We start from the raw sequence: 17,785 nt of genomic DNA, 5'->3' as shown, positions 1-17,785 counted from the left end.
GCTTTACGGTGTGCAGATCACTGTACTAAGTGCTTGGAAGAATATAATAATTCAGAGTTGGTGGAAACATTCCCTGCCCACAGTGAACTTTTTTTTAATGGTATCCATTAAGAGCTTACTATAGTATGTGCCAAGCACTGTACTGAGCGCTGGGATAGATACAAGCTAATCAGGTTGGAGACAGTCCACGTCCCACATGGGGCTCACAGTCATAGTCCCCATTTTATAGATGGGGGAGCTGAGGCACAGAGAATTGAAGTGACGTGCACAAGGTCACACAGCAGACAAGTGGCAGAGCTGTGATTAGAACCCGTGACCTCTGACTCCAGGTCAGTGCTCTTTCCTTCACTTGTAAGAGGGAGGGGGTTACTCCATATCTGCTCAGAGGCCCAGAGAGGAGTGGAGGCTTCCTAAAGGTCACACAGCGGTGGGAAAAGCAGCAGGGACTAGCTTCCTCCCAGTTCAGAGACCTAGAACTAACCCGAGTTGTTCGGATTAACGTTGGGCGAGAACAGAAGTATCAGCAAGGACGGGGCCTCCAAGCCCCCAGAGCGTGAAAGCACCGCGACGGACAGGATTCAGCCGCAAGGTCGGCCCAGCCTGACCTTAACCTGGGCCTCCCGCTCCACGTCCTGCAGGCGGGCGTGCAGAGCCCCTGACTGAGCGGTGGCCCGTTCCCAGAGCTCCCGGGAGGACCTCTGCAGCTCGTTCAGAAGGCGCAGCAGCTGGCGGCTCTGCTGAGGAGTCAGGTCTTGGGCGTGCTCAGAAATGAAGAACTGAATATCGAAAGCCAGGGTGTCCAGCTGGGATTTTCTTTCTGAAAGGGGCTCCTTCAGGTCCTGAGGTGAGAGGGGGAAAGGGAAACGGGGCGTGAAACCTCTCCCTTTCAGTACGCCCAGGCTGTGGAAACCATTTTACGTCTCCATCAACAGTCACCTCCCTTCAGTGCTGGTACCTCCTTCTGCAGGGCCTCCAGAGGACAGCCTGGGCTTCTCTCTAGGGCCCCGATTCAATCAACCTATTCAATCAATGGTATTTATCGAGCACTTACTCTGTGCAGAGCCCATTACAACAGAGTCGACACGTTCCCTGTCCTCAGAGAGCTTACAGTTAATCAATCTATGGTATTTACTGAGCATTTACAGTGTGCAGCGTACACAAGTTCCTTATGGGCAGGGACTGTGTCTGTCCGCTCTTTTATACTGCATTTTTCTAAGTACAGTGCTCCGCACGCATTAAGCGTTCAATAAATACCACTGATTGATTGACTGACACCGGGGTTTTCCCATTAATCTGGCGCTCCAGACGTATTTATTTTTAAGCAGAAAGAGAGATAAAACCCAGCTGATTCCAGCCCTTCATTCATTCATTCAGCCGTATTTATTGAGCGCTTACGGTGTGAAGAGCACTGTACTAAGCCCTTAAATGTGAAGTCATGCTGGGGCTCATTGGATTTTTTTTTTATGGTACTCATTAAGCACTTACTATGTGTCGCACTGTTCTAGGTCCAAGTGAATCAGGCTGAATACAGTCTCTAACCCACGTGAGGCTCAGAGTCTAAGTAATGGGGAGCACAGGTACTGAATCCCCGTTTTGCAGTTAAAGGAGCTGAGGCCCCGAGAAGTGACGTGACTTGCTCAATGTCACACGACAGGCAAGTAAGTCGGTGAGCTGGGGTTAGAATCCCGCTTCATTCACAAGGTCACGCTGCTTCCCTTCCTAGACTTCCTAGAGGCTTGAAAAATGTGGAGAATTGGCCCCATCCCAGGGGTAGAAAAATCACTCTGATCCCAAAGATAGATCAGAGGCCCTCTCCCCTCCTGCCATCCCCGGCACTTTCCCCATGAGATCATCCAAGGGGAGGCTGCGTTTACCTCATACTGCTGGAGACAACGGTTCAGGCTGGATGTGTCCAATCCCGTGACAGGCGCCCTGCCGTCCAGGGAGCTGTGTGTATCGCTGACCCAGGCCGCCAGCGTGTGCAATTTTTCTTGGAGCTTTTCATGTTGCTCCATGACTTTACCCTGAAAACGAAGGCCAGAGTTGACTCATGGGGCCACCCTCCCCCGGCCCCGGCTAAAAGCTTACAACAGGAACAACTCAAACCGAGGCAGAAACTCACTCAATGAGCAGGGAGTTGGGGGTGGGGGCGTTGCTTACCCTCTCGGCTTCCGCCACGCTCCGGAGGTTGAGCAACCTTGAGCTCAACGTGTCGCTCACGGAGCTGAAGGATTTTTGGAGGTTCTTGGCGTCTTTTTCCAGGGCCTTCAGCAGCTGGGCGGGGACTTCCTGGGGCTGGTTGGCCACAATCTGGCCCACGGCTTCCAGCTCCCGGCTCACTAGGGCGGACAGGTTGCTCAGTTCCCCATCCAGGGCCTGGCAGAAGAAGGGAGAATTAACTCCGGAACCAAAGCGCTCACTTGGCCCCCTGACAGTTTCAAGTGAAGAAAGAGATCTGAGCTGTACTCAGCAAGGCTCTATTTTCATTTATTTATTTATTATATAGTCATCTGAACACTCAAGTATTTGTTTAGGTGTTTGGTCCTAATGGGTTGGTGAAGCTTGGTACTTCATACTTGCTCTTCTTCTGGCTTTCACTCTCTGTGAATGTCCACAACGGGAACGCAATAAGAAGGGGAATCTTTACTGTGCGGTTAAATAATGAAAATGAAAGCACCGACCTGACTGGAGACGGGGGAGGGCCTAAATGACCTCTGGAGGTCCCTTATTCCCCAAGGATTCTCTAAGTGGAATGGATCGATCCATTTCTACCTTTCTGCCAGGTTGAAGGGAAATGGAGGCCTAACAATTCAGATGTTGCCAGCCCAAGTCCTCATGTGTCTACCAACTCTAATATTGACCTCTCCCAAGCGCTCAGTACAGTGCTCTGCACACAGTAAGCACTCGATAAATACCACTGATTGATTAAGAGAGCTCAGTGGAGGTCAGAATGCCGGGCAGGGAGACTCTGGAACTCACCTCAGCCTGACGCAGCAGATCTTGAAGCTGAGCCACGTTTAGCTCAGCCGGCTGGATCTGTTTCGCCCTCATCTCGATGTCCCGGAGACGAGAGAGATAGGAAACCAGCTGCTCATCGTGCTCCAGACAGAGCTGTCGGCTGTACACTGTCTGTGGAGGGAGGGAGGGAAAGAGGGAGACAAGAAAAAAACTCCATGAGATGGGCAATTTCGTTGGTGCAGAGAGGGGCAAGGGGTGACTCTGAGTCTTTTTCAGTGTGGCCTGGCATTCATTCATTCATTCATTCATTCACTCATTCAATCGTACTTATTGAGCGCTTACTGTGTGCAGAGCACTGTACTAAGCGCTTGGGAAGTCCAAGTCGGCAACATCTAGAGACGGTCCCTACCCAACAGTGGGCTCACAGTCTAGAAGGGGGAGACAGGCAACAAAACAAAACATATTAAAATAAAATAGAATAAATATGTACAAATAAAATAGAGTAATAAATATGTACAAACATATATACATATATCCAGGTGCTGTGGGGAGGGGAAGGAGGTAAGGCGGGGGGATGGGGAGGGGGAGGAGGGGGAGAAGAAGGAGGGGGCTCAGTGTGGGAATGCCTCCTAGAGGAGGTGAGCTCTCAGTAGGGCTTTGAGGGGAGTGAGTCACGAGTTCAAATCCCAGCTCTGCCACTTGTAAGCTGTGGGACTTTGGGCAAATCACTTCACTTCTCTGGGCCTCAGTTCCCTCATCTGCAAAATGGGGATGGCGGATGTGTGGAGGGAGGGCATTCCAGGCCAGGGGGAGGACGTGGGCCGGGGGGCGACAGCGGGACAGGCTAAACAGTGCTCTGCACAGAGTAAGCACTCAATAAATACGACTGAATGAATGGCATGGCTGGCCGGTCCAGGATTGAGTTACCTAATTCTTGCGGGGGTGGGGAGGGTCTTAGTCTTGGGTGGCAAACTGACCACTGGGTCGAGAAGACCAGGGGTAGGGGCCCCCTGGGGAAAAGCCCCCTGTAGACTATAAACTCGTTGTGGGCCAGGAATGTGTCGATGAATTCTGTTTTACTGTAGATTCCCAAGCACTTTAGACAGTGCACTGCAAATACTAAGCACTCAATGGACACGATTGATTTCTTTTATTTAGGAGGAAATCCCCATCTTTCCTTTAGTTTCCAAGGTACTTAATTGGGCAAATGGCCCAATTTGCCTCAAACCACCGCAACGTCACGTGACCTCACCAACTGCTCCAGAGATCAGAAATTCACAATTGCCCTTTTTGATTACTTTCTAGCACATATTTTCTCTCAGACTGCTAGCAGCTCCTACCCAACTTTTCCAATCCAGTTCCGATTCACTTCTAACCCACCAGTCCTTTAGGCCGCTGACTCAACCAATCGAGGGGATTGAATGAGCGCTTACTGTGTGCAGAGCACGGCACTAAGCACTTGGGAGAGTAGAGAAGCACCGTGGCTCAGTGGAAAGAGCACGGGCTTTGGAGTCAGAGGTCATGGGTTCAAATCCCAGCTCTGCCAGTTGTCAGCTGGGTGACTTTGGGCAAGTCACTTAACTTCTCTGGGCCTCAGTTACCTCATCTGTATAATGGGGATGAAGACCGTGAGCCCCCCGTGGGACAACCTGATCACCTTGTAACCTCCCCAGCGCTTAGAACAGTGCTTTGCACGTAGTAAGCGCTTAATAAATGCTATTATAATTATTATTACAAGAGTACAGCTGATCCCCACCCACATGGAGCTTACAGAACTTCAACGATTAATCAATGGTATTTATTGAGTGCTTACTGTGCACACAGCACTGTGCTAAGCCCTTGGCAGAGTACAACAGCACTCTTTACATGAGCCGGGGGAAAGTTCCAAACCTCAGAGCATCTCCAGCTGCTCTAAAGGTTCGTAACGCCTACTCAGGCCGGTAAAGACCCCCCACTAGAAAGTAAAGACTTACTCTGGTGGTTACAGTGGGTTCTTGGCTGGAGTCCTGGCCTCTCTCTCTCTTGGGTGCAGGTAGAGAGAGAGCTTGGTCAGCTCCGGAGATCTTGGGGGGCATTTCTTGTGGGGTCTTCTCTTCTGGGTGGATGGTCCGAGAAGGCCTCAGGCTGGTCTCTTTGTCATCATTTGCCTTGTGGGGGATCCCTTTCTTAGATGGGAGAGGAACTGGGAAGTCTCTTCCGGCCACAACCTGGGATGGGACTTCGGGTGTGAAGGGTTCAGAGGCACTGTCAACTCTGGTTGATCCCCCGTGAGTTCCTGGGGAGTCCTGAGCAGCCTTGGGGCCCTCTCGGTGGGCCCGTCCCTCTGCTGGGACCCCGAGGGAGGGTGCTGGACTGGAGATGTTCACTCCAACAGTTTTCTGGATAGTGCCTTCCTGGTTCTTATGGATTTCGTTGGCACTCCCCCTGTCCTCTCCACTCAACCCAAAGAGGGTCCCTGCTCCTGGCCATCCCAGAGAGCTGGCTTTCCCCAGGCCTGGTCCTGCACTTTCTTCTGCTTTAAGCGTTACAGAGCTCCGGTCCCCTTCAGAGTTAAAAGCTGCACCTTGGAGAGACTTTCCTTCAGACTTATGGGACTCTGAGAATTCCAGAGCTTTCCTATCTTTGGGTCGGGAAGAAATACAGGGGTCTCGGTTACCTCTTGCTCCGTGTTTGGGAATCACTTGGGGTGACAGCCCTGGTTTATGAGTTTGCGATGACACTGGATCTTGGGCTTCTTCTCGAGCAGTTTTTTGGAACGACGACATCCCAGATCTTAGAGTCTCATGAGAATCTGACTCCCCTAGGAGTGGGTCAGTTACTCCATGGAATGACTTCCCTTCTGGTTTGAAAGTCATGACGAAGCTCGAATCTCGGCCTGCCCCTCCAGCTGTTTCTAGGGGCCTGGGAGGAGCCAGAGAGCTGTGGGTAGATATTTTCTCTGCCTGAAAAGTAAAAGAGACACCCAGATCCCCGGATATTTCTTGAACTGTTACGCCCTTGGGTTTGAGATTTATACCACAGACCGATTCACATCTGGCTTCCCTGGAGGGAGTCTCCTGGGGTTGCTTTTCAGCAGGAAGAAGGACTGATTCACACCTCCTCACGTCTCCCTCGGCACTTGGCTCCTTCCCTCTCTCAGGAAGAGCTCTCGGGTCACTCGGCAACTCAACAGATGAATCCCGGCAGGGAGCTTCAAGGTTTGGCTGCTGGTCCTCAGAAGCCAATCCTCCTCTGTATTTTCTCATGACTTTGGAATCTGAAACTGGAGGAGAGTTTTGTTCCTTTAAGACCTGCTGCAATTGCTGGTTTATTTCCCCTGGCGTAACTTTTGGCTCTTTACCCTCTTCCTTTGTTGGCTTCCCTTCTGTCGTTCTCCTTTGGGTCTGGCCGAGGGCTTCCACGATTCCAGGACTTGGAGGCTCGATGCTTCTTACACTTACGCTCTGAGTTTTGGAGTCAGGCTGCCTCCCTGAAGCTTTGAGAGGCTGAGGACTTACCCCGCCCACTGGGCCCTGACCATCCTGTCCCCTCTGACCTTGAGTCACTGAAACTAACTTAGATGAACTTCCCCTTACTTTCAGCCCCTTAGCAGTCCTATTTAAGCAGCCTGTTTCCTGACCACCTTCAGTAATCTTCACTTTTCGCTTTCCCTCCGCGTGACGACTTTCACTTAACCACGAACCCTCTGCTTCCTCCTGGCCTTCATCAGGACTCACTTCAAGAGCTTGGTAGCACTCAGCCAATCCATTCTGCAAGTCACCTGCTTCAACTCCTCCTGGCTTTTCCACTTGGAAACTGCCACCTGACCCAATGATCCCAATTTTAACCATCACTGATGACTTGGGACTAATTAATCCACTTTCAGCAGCTTCCTGAAGAGCTAACCTTCGGCCACTACCTTCGTCAAGCCTTCCTCTGGTCGACAATTGCCGAGACGCAATTCCTCTGATCTTTTCTTCACCCCCTGACTCCTGTTTCAGAGCAGATACTGGAGACAGCCTCTGGCCCAGAGCATGGCTGAAGTCCACGGAGGGCCTTATTTCCAGATACCTCTGGCCAGACGTAACGTCAATCTTACACTTCTTGACAAAATCTGAATAGGGCACCAGCAAGCTGTCCTCAGGGTCTAAAAGCCCTTGTTTCGCTTCTGAAGGCAGCACTGCCTCACTCCCATCAGATTCAGATAACAGTCCTCCCTTCGGAACTTCAGACGAGGTCAGGCTTTGGCCCGCAATGGGATCCGCCAAGCTTCCGCTCTGGGCCTCCTTTGGAAAATCTGGGGTTACGAGATCTAGTGCTTCCACCTGAGGCAGAGAAATCGGTACTTCTGTTTCCGGATGAAAAGCCCGACCAAGACACGTGTCCTCGACTTCCTGGAGCTTCTGGGCTAAGTCTTCATCAATCAAGCCGTGTTTGACCGCGTTTTCTACCGAAAGCCTCATCCCAGACGGGTGGTGAATGATCCCTCCATCTGCCACCTGTTGAGCCAAGAGACGAACGGCTTCCTCTCTCTCCAGAAGCCCTGCCTTGATAGAATGGACAACCGTCAAAGGGGACTTGGATTTTGGATCCATAATTCCGTTGGTTTCCATCTGTAGGCCAATGAGCCGTTGCCTGGTCGGGTGATCGGCCCCTCTGCCTTTAGCGGCTTTCTCCAGCCTGCTGAGCTCTTCCTGTTCCTCGCTGTCCACCAGGCCGAGGTTGGTGGCCAAAGTCACTGAGATCTTTTTGCCTCGCTTCAGGTCAACGATTCCACCGGTGACCACCTGACCCTCTAAGAGTCTCAAGGCCGTCTCCTTGTCCAGAAGGCCGATTTCCATCGCCTTCTTCACCGAGTGGACGGTGTTCGTGTGGGGGTCAAGGACTCCACTTACAGCTTTGTCGGATGTGAGTACCTTCTTGAGAAGTTTCTCATCCATTAGGCCTTCAGCGATCACGTCTTCGGTCGTCAACGACTCAAGGGTCTGAGAGTCAAAGAATCCCCTGAACATCTTCAGCTTACCCATGAGCTTCACTGCCGTGTGGCTAGATACTACTCCTCGGGCGATGGCTTCGTTGAGAAGGAGCTTCTGACCGGTCTGTTCGTGAAAGATACCGCCTTCTTGGAGCTGTGCTGACAATAGCTTCAAGGTAGCTTCTTCACTCGGTTCTGATGGATGTTTGGTTAACGGAGAGCACCCACGAGAATCCAGTGGGTCTCTCCCTTCCTTCTTTTCTTCCTGGGACCCAGTACCTCTTGACTTTTTCTCCCTTTTTATTTTCCAAACTGGTTTCTGGGTTTCCGTCTTAAGGCGCTCTTTTACTCCTCTTGTGACTGACACATCCCCCGGATGCTCTTTTCCCAGCAGGTCATCCGCATCATCTTCTGACTTAGCTTTGGATTCTGGATTCGGCGCTCTCCCGAGCTGGAATCCTGCCTCTTCACTGAGGGAATTCACTGGGTTACCTTCTTTTTCATCTGCAACACGTGCTGCTCCTCTTTTGGATAGGCTCTCTATCTCTCTGAATTCCTTCCGTTGATCGTCACGTAGCTCAGCAGGTGCGGGATCTTGGTGGCTTGATGACTGTGGTGCCACTGTCTCCTTGGGGTCTGCGGTCAGGCCGATTCCGGTGGTGGCCTTTAAGGAGCCTCCACTTGAAGATGTTTCCATTTGATCTCTATCAGCTCCAGATCGTTCCCTTCGTGGCTCCGATTCAGCTTCAATTATGCTCTCAGATGTGTGAGAGCTACGGCTTTTCAATTCTTCATCTCTTGGCAACGGGATCTTTCCACGACCCTCGAGAGGTTCCGCTGCCATTTCTAACAGGGTCTTTCTGCTTTCCCGTGACTGCTCCTCCCGGGAATTCTCTCTCGCAGAGGTCATTTGACAAGCCAGTGGCGCTGCGGTCACATCATCGCAGGGGCCGGGGCTTCTCACCTGCACTGGGTCTTTCACATCCTCAGGAGCCCAAGGCCTCTGGCGCCTGGTTTCGCACATTTCTAGCCCGGGAGTTCCCGATTCGCCTTTCTGGCTCGGTGTGAGAGCCTGATAAAGCTCCTCATCCACCAGCAGCAGGCGGTGCCCGTCGTGTGCGTTGATGTAGCTGTGGGTCATCAGATGAAATATCAGTTTCTCGTCCTCGCTCTTCGGACAGCCTCCATCTTGATCTTCCCCAGACGGCGGGGTGGGCGCTGGGGCACTGATGCCAGGCTTGGCCCCAGCTGGGGAGTCTGCCAGTTGCAGCCTGGGTATCACGTCGGGGATGCGGACAGCCTTTAACCTATCGATGGCATTTCTGTCCAGGACTCCTTTCTCGACCGCTTCCTTCCACGTCAGCAGTCCGGGAGAGGGTGGTCTGTAAAGGGCCTGGATGGATCGCCGGTTACCAAGGATCTCCCAAACTAACTCCGTCGACAGGAGACCTTGTTCCAGGGCGTTGGCAAGAGGGAGGATCTCCCCTGACTCGGGCCACAGCAGTCCCATGAAGGACCACAGGGACTCCAGAATGACCAGGGCTCTCCGGGAGGCCACCAGCTCCTTCCCCACGGCCTCATCGATGGTCAGCCTCTGCCCCGTGACAGGGTCGATGACACCCCCTCTCTGCACCTGCCTGACAAGGATGGCGCAGGCCATGTCCTGATCGATCAGATTCTGCCTCACGGCCTCCTCCGCCGTGAGCCTGTGCCCTGTCCTGGGGTCCACGATGCCCCCGGCCAGCAGCTGGGCTTCCAGCAGGCGGATGGTGACCTGCCGATCGATCAGCCCCTCCTGGACAGCCCGGAAGAGGCTGACTTTCCTGCCGGACTTCAGGCTCACCGTCCCGCCTGCCAGCTGTTTGATGGGCAGAAGCCTAAGTCCGGTGTCCCCGTGGACGACGCACCTCCCCGTCAGATCCGCCAGGCTGACTTTCTCGGCCGTGTTGGGGTCTATCAGGTTCTTGCGGGACCTCAGGCGGGCCTCCAACTTGGAGTGCAGCAGTGCCGGGATGAGGCCTCTGTGAAGGGCCTCGTCCAGGCTCATCCGGTCCCCGCCGGGGGCGAGGAGGAAGCCCCCGGTTGCCAGGTGAGTTTCTAGGATCTTCAGGCCGATGTTCTCGGAGATCCTCCCCTCCCCGACAGCTGCCACAACGGGAAGGAAGAGTGGGCCCTGGGCGCTCGTGTTCATCGCCAAAAATGCCTCTTGCAGTTCTCGAAGCGACCGGAGCGTCTGCTGATCGATGATGTTCCGGGCCAGGCCGGCCTCTAACGACAGGGTCTCATTGGTCTCCGGGACAACCAGGCCAGCCGTGATAACTTGAGCCTCCAGCAGCACCAGCCCCGTGTCTTGGTCTATGAGCCCCTTCTGCATGGCCCTGAAGATAGGAAATATCTCCACTGTGCCTAAATCAATCACCCCGGCAACCGTTCCACTTCCCTGAAATGGAGACAGAGAATAGAGAAAATTAAGCCCGAGGCCCAACGAGAGGGGAGAAGAAGAGACTCACTTAGGGAACTAGGGGGAATCCGAATGAGCCAAACTAGGGTCATCTCTGCTTCCTTCTTAAGACAGACCCAGACTGCAGAGCAGATCCCAAAATATGGGACATGCACTTACGGGGCAAAACTAGGGAAACGCTTCCTATCCCCTTATTGTTTGGGGTCTGAGGCTCTGCTTGACCCCTGCAGCAGTGTCAGAGTGACAGACAGAAAATCCACCATCCACACCACCGGCAAGCAGCAAGCAGCAAAAGTGTCAAGATGGACATTTCTCAGGTGAGTTCTCTCACTCACTCACACTCTCTCTCTCTCTCTCTCTCTCTCTCACACACACACACACACAAACCCAGAGGCAACCGAAACCCCATGCAGCTTTCATTTCTCCACCAACCCGGCCCCTCATGCAGGCGGCTCTTGACCCGGTGGGTTTGCAATGTCCACTGCAGTGGGATCATGACGGTGGGGGAGGGGAGGTTTCCCTGGAGAGTTCTGGAAACAGCAGTAGCTGTGGCATCCGTGCAATAAGGGGCAGAGCGAGCCCAGTGGGAAAGCTGTGAACCAAACCCATCCTCCACCTGTACACCCAGGGCTGGCAGCAACTGGGGACAGCCACGCTGGTCATTGCCAGCACCGGGCTTCCCTCCACCAACCCTCACCACCCTCACTGAGGCTAGTGAGATTAAAGCAGCACTAGCGGGCGACGATGCAGAGAAACCTAGAAGAAGCTGCTGGGGCGGGGCTGGAGGGTAGTGGTCATCGGGATTCCCAGACAGGATAGCACCCAGAGGGACATTCGAAAAGGTTACGGAAGTTGGGGCGGCCCTAGCTTTTGATGGCCATTTCAAAGATCTCCAAGGTCCTCTTGGAAAAGCGTCGTCCCAAGACACCCAGAAGCCTAGGCTGGTGATAGATGGAAGAAGTTCGATTCGAGGCTCCCATATGTCTCCCACACGCGGTAGGGGCCCAGAAGAAAGGACACAGGGAACCCGCTTAAAGAAAGGGCCAAGCGTAACCAACTCCCCGATTCGGCCTAATCATCCTAGAGAGTGGGCAGGCAGTTGGAAACTGGGACCTCGGCCTCCGCAATGTCTCTGCTGGACCTAAAGACCTCACGTGTTCTTAAAGATCCTGAACCGGCACAGGGAGACAGAGGGAGAGGAAAACGTAAAAGGCTTTCACTTACCCAACTTGGCAGGGTTGCGCTCGGAGCAGCTAAGAGACAGAGCCTTTACGGAGCAGCTCAGCCGTATCGCACACACAGTGTAAGCTTGGGGTTAGCGTCCAGCATGCGACCGTTTGGTTTGTGCCAAACAAAAGAACCCCACACAGGTCGTCCTCTTTTTCCCTTTGTGCGATTGTGTTTAAACTCCGGAGGGTTAGTGAAACTTTGTAAGCAAGGATGTCAGTTAATCAGAACAATACTTCACATGGGACACGCAAACGGTACAGGGAGAACACATCATGCTCAGTGGGTTGGCGCTCGGCAACTTTTTGCCCATCGGGTTGGTCTGTTTTCTTGGTCCATTTTACAACCCTCCGTGGTGAGAATCAGTTCTCAGCAAGCAAATGTTAAAACTCTCCGCGGGCTCCCTTTGATGGTGAAGCAACTTGGCCGTGGCAGGGAGACTGACTCTGCCCCATAACCAGCCCTACGGGGGGCATTTTTCGGTTCCTCTCTTCCCCATTGGGTGGCCTGCAGGAATGCTGGAGCCTTTCCTTTCAGGGGGGTCAGTGGTCAGTTCACTGCCCTCCGGATTTGGGATGGCCCCCGCAAATTCTCTTTCAGGCGCTAAACATAGGGCAACCCAGGGGGTCCCCCACGTAGAGGAAATTCAATCGTTCCCACATTCCTTTTTGAATCAGAACTCCCAGGCCAAATCAGCTAGACTCTTGCCCACCCCCAAATCCTGCCCAAACTGGCCGCTGTTTCACAACAAAGGAACCGAGCGGGCAAACAGACGCACATATAAATATATGTATATAAAATCCATCAGACACATGTATATATGGTACAAGTACGCTTACATACACACATATGTGTATCCGGGAGTGTCATGCTCACGGGCATTTTGACTCATTTTGCCTGACACATGAGATCAACATGGAATGGAAGCTGTGAGGAGATGGGAGGACAGTGTGGGAAAGAGGGACCCAGCGTCTCAGTGAGTGATAGGTCTCCTTCAATCTGCTGCAGGCGACCCTTCCCCAGAGAGACGCCGACGACTCAGACAACCTGGCTGGTAAGCTGTCCCCTTGGCATGAACCCCGTGGCACAGTTCTGTCTGGCTTTTGGTAATTAAAAATGCCATTGAGTAACCCTGGATCCTCTTAACGCTCGGTGACTCAGACGCAGGCACAGGACAAGGTGGCCCGATCCACCCCGCTGCTACCCGCTGTCTTCTTTCCCTGGCCCCTAGAAAGTGATTGCCCCACACCTAGAGAGCCTTCCCTCAGGGCCCTGCGCCTCACCGCCGCTGACCGACAGGTACGTCACAGGATCCCGGGGCGGAACGTAGACGAAAGGTTGCTAATGAGGGGTTCAAAGTCAAGGTCAACTAGTGGTGGTCGCCAGACACCCAACCGGCCATGCCTCGTTCATGCCCCACGAGGATGCAGCCAGGTGGCACCGGATGGAACCCGTTTCTACCTTTTGTTCTGTTTCCTGGGCCAACTGGCTCTGAAGTTGCTGGAGCTGATCGGCAGAGCTATCGCAGAGCTGATGGTAAGTCTCCTTCAGGGCATCCAGCTGCTCAGAGATCTGCTCCTTTTCCTGGTCTGACAGTCTGCAGGGTGGGGAGCACGACAAGCTCTTAAACAAGTCCGAGAACAGCTTTCACGCTGCTTCCTGGGACTCTAGAATTTACTACTTGGGAACTGCAAACTGATGGCATGGGAAAGGGCTGGTTCCTTTAGCCTGGGGGTGGCATCCTCTTCCTGGATGAGGGACCCAATCTATTTTCTTCAGCGACCCCGAAGTCTGATAGCCTACGGAACCCAAATGAGATTTCTTTACACCAGACTTAGAATCTGGATTCTAGACTAGATTCGGAGAATCTCCCTGACTTTAAAAAGATTACAACTATAGCTCAGCCTCCACACTTTGCTCCTCTAATGCCAACTTCACTGTACCTCGATCTCATTTATTTCACCACTAGACATCTCATTTATTTCACCACTGACCTCCTGCCCACATCCTTCTAGCCTGGAATTCCCTCTCCCTTTTGGATACGAAAGACTACCGCTCTCTCCACCCTTAAAGCCTTATTAAAATCACATCTCCTCCAAGAGGCCTTCCCCAACTAAGCCTTCATTTCTCCTACTCCCTCTCCCTTCTGCATCGCCTTCGTACATGGATCTGTACCCTTTGAGCCCTTGATATTCAGTCCACCCTCAACCCCATGGCCCATACGGACAGAACATTTATTTTAATGTCTGTCTTCCCCTTTAGATAATAAGTGCCTTATGGGCAGAGAACATGTCAACAAACTCTGTTGTGTTGTACTCTCCCAAGCATTCAGTAAATAGCACTGACTGATTGCTTGATATACAGAGTGAAGGGAAGGAGGCAACTGAAAGTAGTTTCAGGGATGGCCTTCCTCCAGATCAAGTCCCATCTTATTCAAGAAACTTATCCTGCTTAACCCACACCAGAGAAAGACTCCGTCCCCACAGCTCATTTTTGAAATTACAATATTTCTACCTCCGCATGTTTACGTGAACTGTCTGCTCAAACGGGTGGTCTCTGAGGGCAACTCCATGCCTGCTCTCTAACATGTTCCCTGGTTCGATGTCCCTTTGGTGGTCATTACAGACTTGCTGACCGGCTGACCCCGAATGGCTTTTCTATTTGCGTAACCACAATTATGGTTATGATTCCCTCCCTGATTCCCTGTTTCCCCTCCCCGGCCTCGAGCAGCAAGCCGCCCAGTACTTACTTGTGGCCATGTTTGGCCAAGAAGATCTGGGCCGTTTTGATGGCGTCGGAGATCTGCTCCTTTTTCATCGCCAGCTCCTCAGAAACAGCCTACGGAAAAACGGCCAGAAGGAAGTGAACAAAGGAGCTTCAAAAGGGCTCCCAGATGCACCGAGTGGGACAAAGCGGGAAGCTGAGCTTTGTCAGGAGAATTCTGATTTATGATATACGAGCAGGGGATGGTTCATATCCTGGTGAAGATTCCTGTTAGTCCTACAATTCTGTGTTTTTCATTGGGTGTGAAGAACCGGAAAGGGGTGAGGGGAAACAGAAGGGGTCGTCTCACTCACCTGTTGTTCGGAGATGGATTTTTTGATGTCTGTTAGTTCTCTGCCTTTGGTTTTTCCTTGGGTGGTCTGTGCCAGACTAGACACCCAGCCCAGGAGTTCCTTCACCTTCTCCACGTTTTCTTGCTTCTCCTCTTCTACCACTTTCTAAAACGGGAAAAGGAGGAGGACATTGCTAGAACGAGGAGGTCAGAGAGTGCTGGAACCAAGACAAGGTGGACCCTTGGTGTAATACACGGCATCTCCAGGAGTTTGGCTTGCTAGAGCCCAACAGAAGGGAGGAAGCAATAGGGTAGGACACTGCCAGTTTGGGATCCAAAACCCCCAAGGAGGTCAGAATACTTCCCATGCAACCATCCCATTTTCACAACTGACTCCATTTCACGAGTGTGGGAATGGAGACCTGGAAGGCTCGTGACTTGTCCAAGGTCACAGAGCCAGGCCTGGGGACCACCCCCTGAGATTCTCGCCCATGCTGTTTCCCCACGCTGGCGGAGTTTTGGGTTACCCTGGAGTCAGACCTGGACCGTGCTCACCTCCTCTTCCTCGAGCCGCCGGAGCGCGTCGCTAATATACTTCACGTGCTGGGTCGTTAAGGTCACCAGTGCCGTGTATCGTGTCCTCAAATCCATGAACTGCAATCAGGAGAGTGAGAGAGCTGAGTGAGACCTCCAGAGAGAGTAGGAAGGGCAGGCAGATGGACGCTTCTGCTTGGCTGGGTTTCCTCTTCAGAAGAGAACTTGGCTGTGTGCCCCTTATATATTTTGAGACTCACAGCAGCCCCACAGCACTTATGTAAATAGTCTAATTCTCTACTACTTCTCCTGTCCCTAATCTATTTTAATACCTGTCTTCTCCCCAGCAGACTGTAAGCTCCTTGTGGGCAGTGATCGGATATACTTCCTCTGTCGTGCACTTATGTGTGCAGAACACTATACTAAGTGCTTGGAAAGTACAATTCAGCAATAAATAATTTGGCTTACAGTCTAGAAGACAATAATTGCGGTATTTATTAAGCGCTTACTCTGTGCCAGGCACTGTACTAAGCACTGGGATGGATACAAGCAAATCGGGTTGGATACAGTTCCTGTCCCATATGGGGCTCACAGTCTCAATCCCCACTTAACAGATGAGGTAACTGAGGCACGGAGAAGTGAACTGACTTGACCAAGGTCACCTAGCAGACAAGTGGCAGAGCAGGGATTAGAACCCATGACCTTCTGACTCTTAGGCCTGAGTTTTACCCACTACGCCACGCTGCTTCTCAGCTTGTACTTTCTCAAGCGCTTAGTACAGTGCTCTGCACCCAGTAAGCACTCGATAAATACCACTGGTTGATTGACTGAAGAGGCAAAAGGATAACTGCCTTGTGCTTCCCTCCCACACTCTGCTAGACTGTCAGCCCCGTGAGGGCAGGGATCATCCCTCCTAACTCTATCGTCCCCTCCCAAGCCCTCTGCCCACAGCAGGTGCTCGATAAATTCTATCGACTCATTGATTAGTGATGGAGGCCCCGCTCCCTCTGAGTGAGAGACGGATTTCCCACCTCTTGGGTGATGGCATCCGAAGATGAGATCATGCGACGCCGTTTCCCGGGCGATTTCTGCTGGGATTCCACAAAGGCCCTGTACGTCATCAGCTGGAGCTCGTAGTCCTGAAGGGAAAAGAAACAGAACGGTCATTGAGAGATTTCACTTTCAGCTTCCTCGATCCCGATTCCCACCCCGAACAGGTGAGAGGCATTCTCATGAGAAAGCCTTTCGACTCCAGTCTGTCAAGGAAATATCTTCATGAAAACCCCTTGGTGGGTTTCCATCTCAAGGCTAGTGACCTCTCTAACCCAAGCTGCTTTCCCACAGCATGGGGGTGTGGGGGGCGGGGGGGGGGGTGGGGGAGAGAGAGAGAGAGAGAGAGAGAGAGAGAGAGAGAGAGAGAGAGAGAGAGAGAGAGAAGAGAGAGAAGAGAGAGAGTTTTTTGGGGGTAGTTACCTTTACAGTGGTGGAATATTGCTGAGAGAACTTTTGACACTGGTCCAGCTTGGCCTGATTCCTCTCAATTTCCGCTACCAAAGCCTGGAACAGAATTTCATCGTTTATTAGAAAAGTGGCTACAAATGAAGGAGTTTCTCCTTCTCCCCCAGTCACAGGATCACACTGGCTTCTTCTACTTCTTCTTCTTCTTCTAATAAAGACATAATGGCATGCACACTTATTGTTTGAGAAGCACTGGGATAGATGCATGATAATAATCAGATCAGGCACAGCCTGCTTCTCATGGGGCTCCCAATCTAATCTATTTTGTCCCAGTTTACAAGTGATTGGTTATGAACCTCCAGCAAGTTCACTGAATAGGACTTTACCTTGTCTTTCTCTTCAGGCCGCTATTCGTAGACTGCAATCGATGAAAACCTAATTAATTAGGGCACTGCTGTGCAATGGTCACGTTAGCCCTCAGGAATAAGCTGATGGCACTGAGAGATTAGGCGATTTACCCACCAATCCCAGCAGACCATTGGCAGAGCTGGAAATACTACCCAGGTCTCTTGATTCCCATTCCCATGCTCTTTCCACTGGACCACACTTCCTCTTTCTATCCCCATAACATTTTCAGCTCTGACGAAACGCATTATTGTGCCCCTTCTAGACTGTGAGCCCGTTGTTGGGTAGGGACCATCTCTATATGTTGCCAACTTGTACTTCCCAAGCGCTTAGTACAGTGCTCTGCACACAGTAAGCGCTCAATAAATACGACTGATTGATTAGTACAGTGCTCTGCACACAGTAAGCGCTCAATAAATATGACTCAATGAATGATGGGATTCCTTGCTTTTCCTTCACTTAAATGGACCTAAAAACCAATCAGGCTGCGGGTAAATTCCTTTTGCTCAATCAATTGTATTTACTGAGCACCTACTGTGGGCAGAGCACTGTACTAAGTGCTTGGAGAATACAACAGAAACTGAAAACACACCCCACAGCCCTGGCATGGCCCATCTTCCGCTCCGACCACTCGTGAGATGCCACTGAGACTTCAGTAAGTTGGGGACTAGCTAAAAAAACCTTTTCAGGCTAAGAGGGTTTCCTGGCCTTAGGCCCAGAATAGCCACCCACC

General features: G+C 52.0%; 1 protein-coding gene across 3 annotated transcripts in view; it reads right to left on the bottom strand.

Annotated features, from left to right (window-relative positions):
• MACF1 (microtubule actin crosslinking factor 1) overlaps positions 1–17,785 on the bottom strand; it is a 337,049-nt gene that overhangs the window by 120,711 nt on the left and 198,553 nt on the right. For 2 of the 3 annotated variants that reach the window (XM_038758002.1, XM_038758003.1), the window contains exons 30-35: positions 16,663–16,746; positions 16,221–16,328; positions 15,211–15,309; positions 14,678–14,821; positions 14,350–14,438; positions 13,062–13,197 (exon numbers count right to left, since the gene is read on the bottom strand). In XM_038758002.1, the coding sequence (XP_038613930.1) occupies positions 13,062–13,197; positions 14,350–14,438; positions 14,678–14,821; positions 15,211–15,309; positions 16,221–16,328; positions 16,663–16,746 (660 nt within the window). Of the gene's footprint in view, positions 1–605; positions 840–1,874; positions 2,025–2,160; positions 2,377–2,979; positions 3,130–4,931; positions 10,353–13,061; positions 13,198–14,349; positions 14,439–14,677; positions 14,822–15,210; positions 15,310–16,220; positions 16,329–16,662; positions 16,747–17,785 lie in introns of all 3 variants that reach the window. The other variant, XM_038758001.1, reaches the window with a different exon arrangement.

The sequence above is a fragment of the Tachyglossus aculeatus genome, chromosome 16, assembly GCF_015852505.1.
Source record: "Tachyglossus aculeatus isolate mTacAcu1 chromosome 16, mTacAcu1.pri, whole genome shotgun sequence".
Lineage (NCBI taxonomy): Eukaryota > Metazoa > Chordata > Mammalia > Monotremata > Tachyglossidae > Tachyglossus > Tachyglossus aculeatus.
Note: the sequence above shows the minus strand (reverse complement) of the source record. Positions and strands in the feature narration are given on the sequence as shown.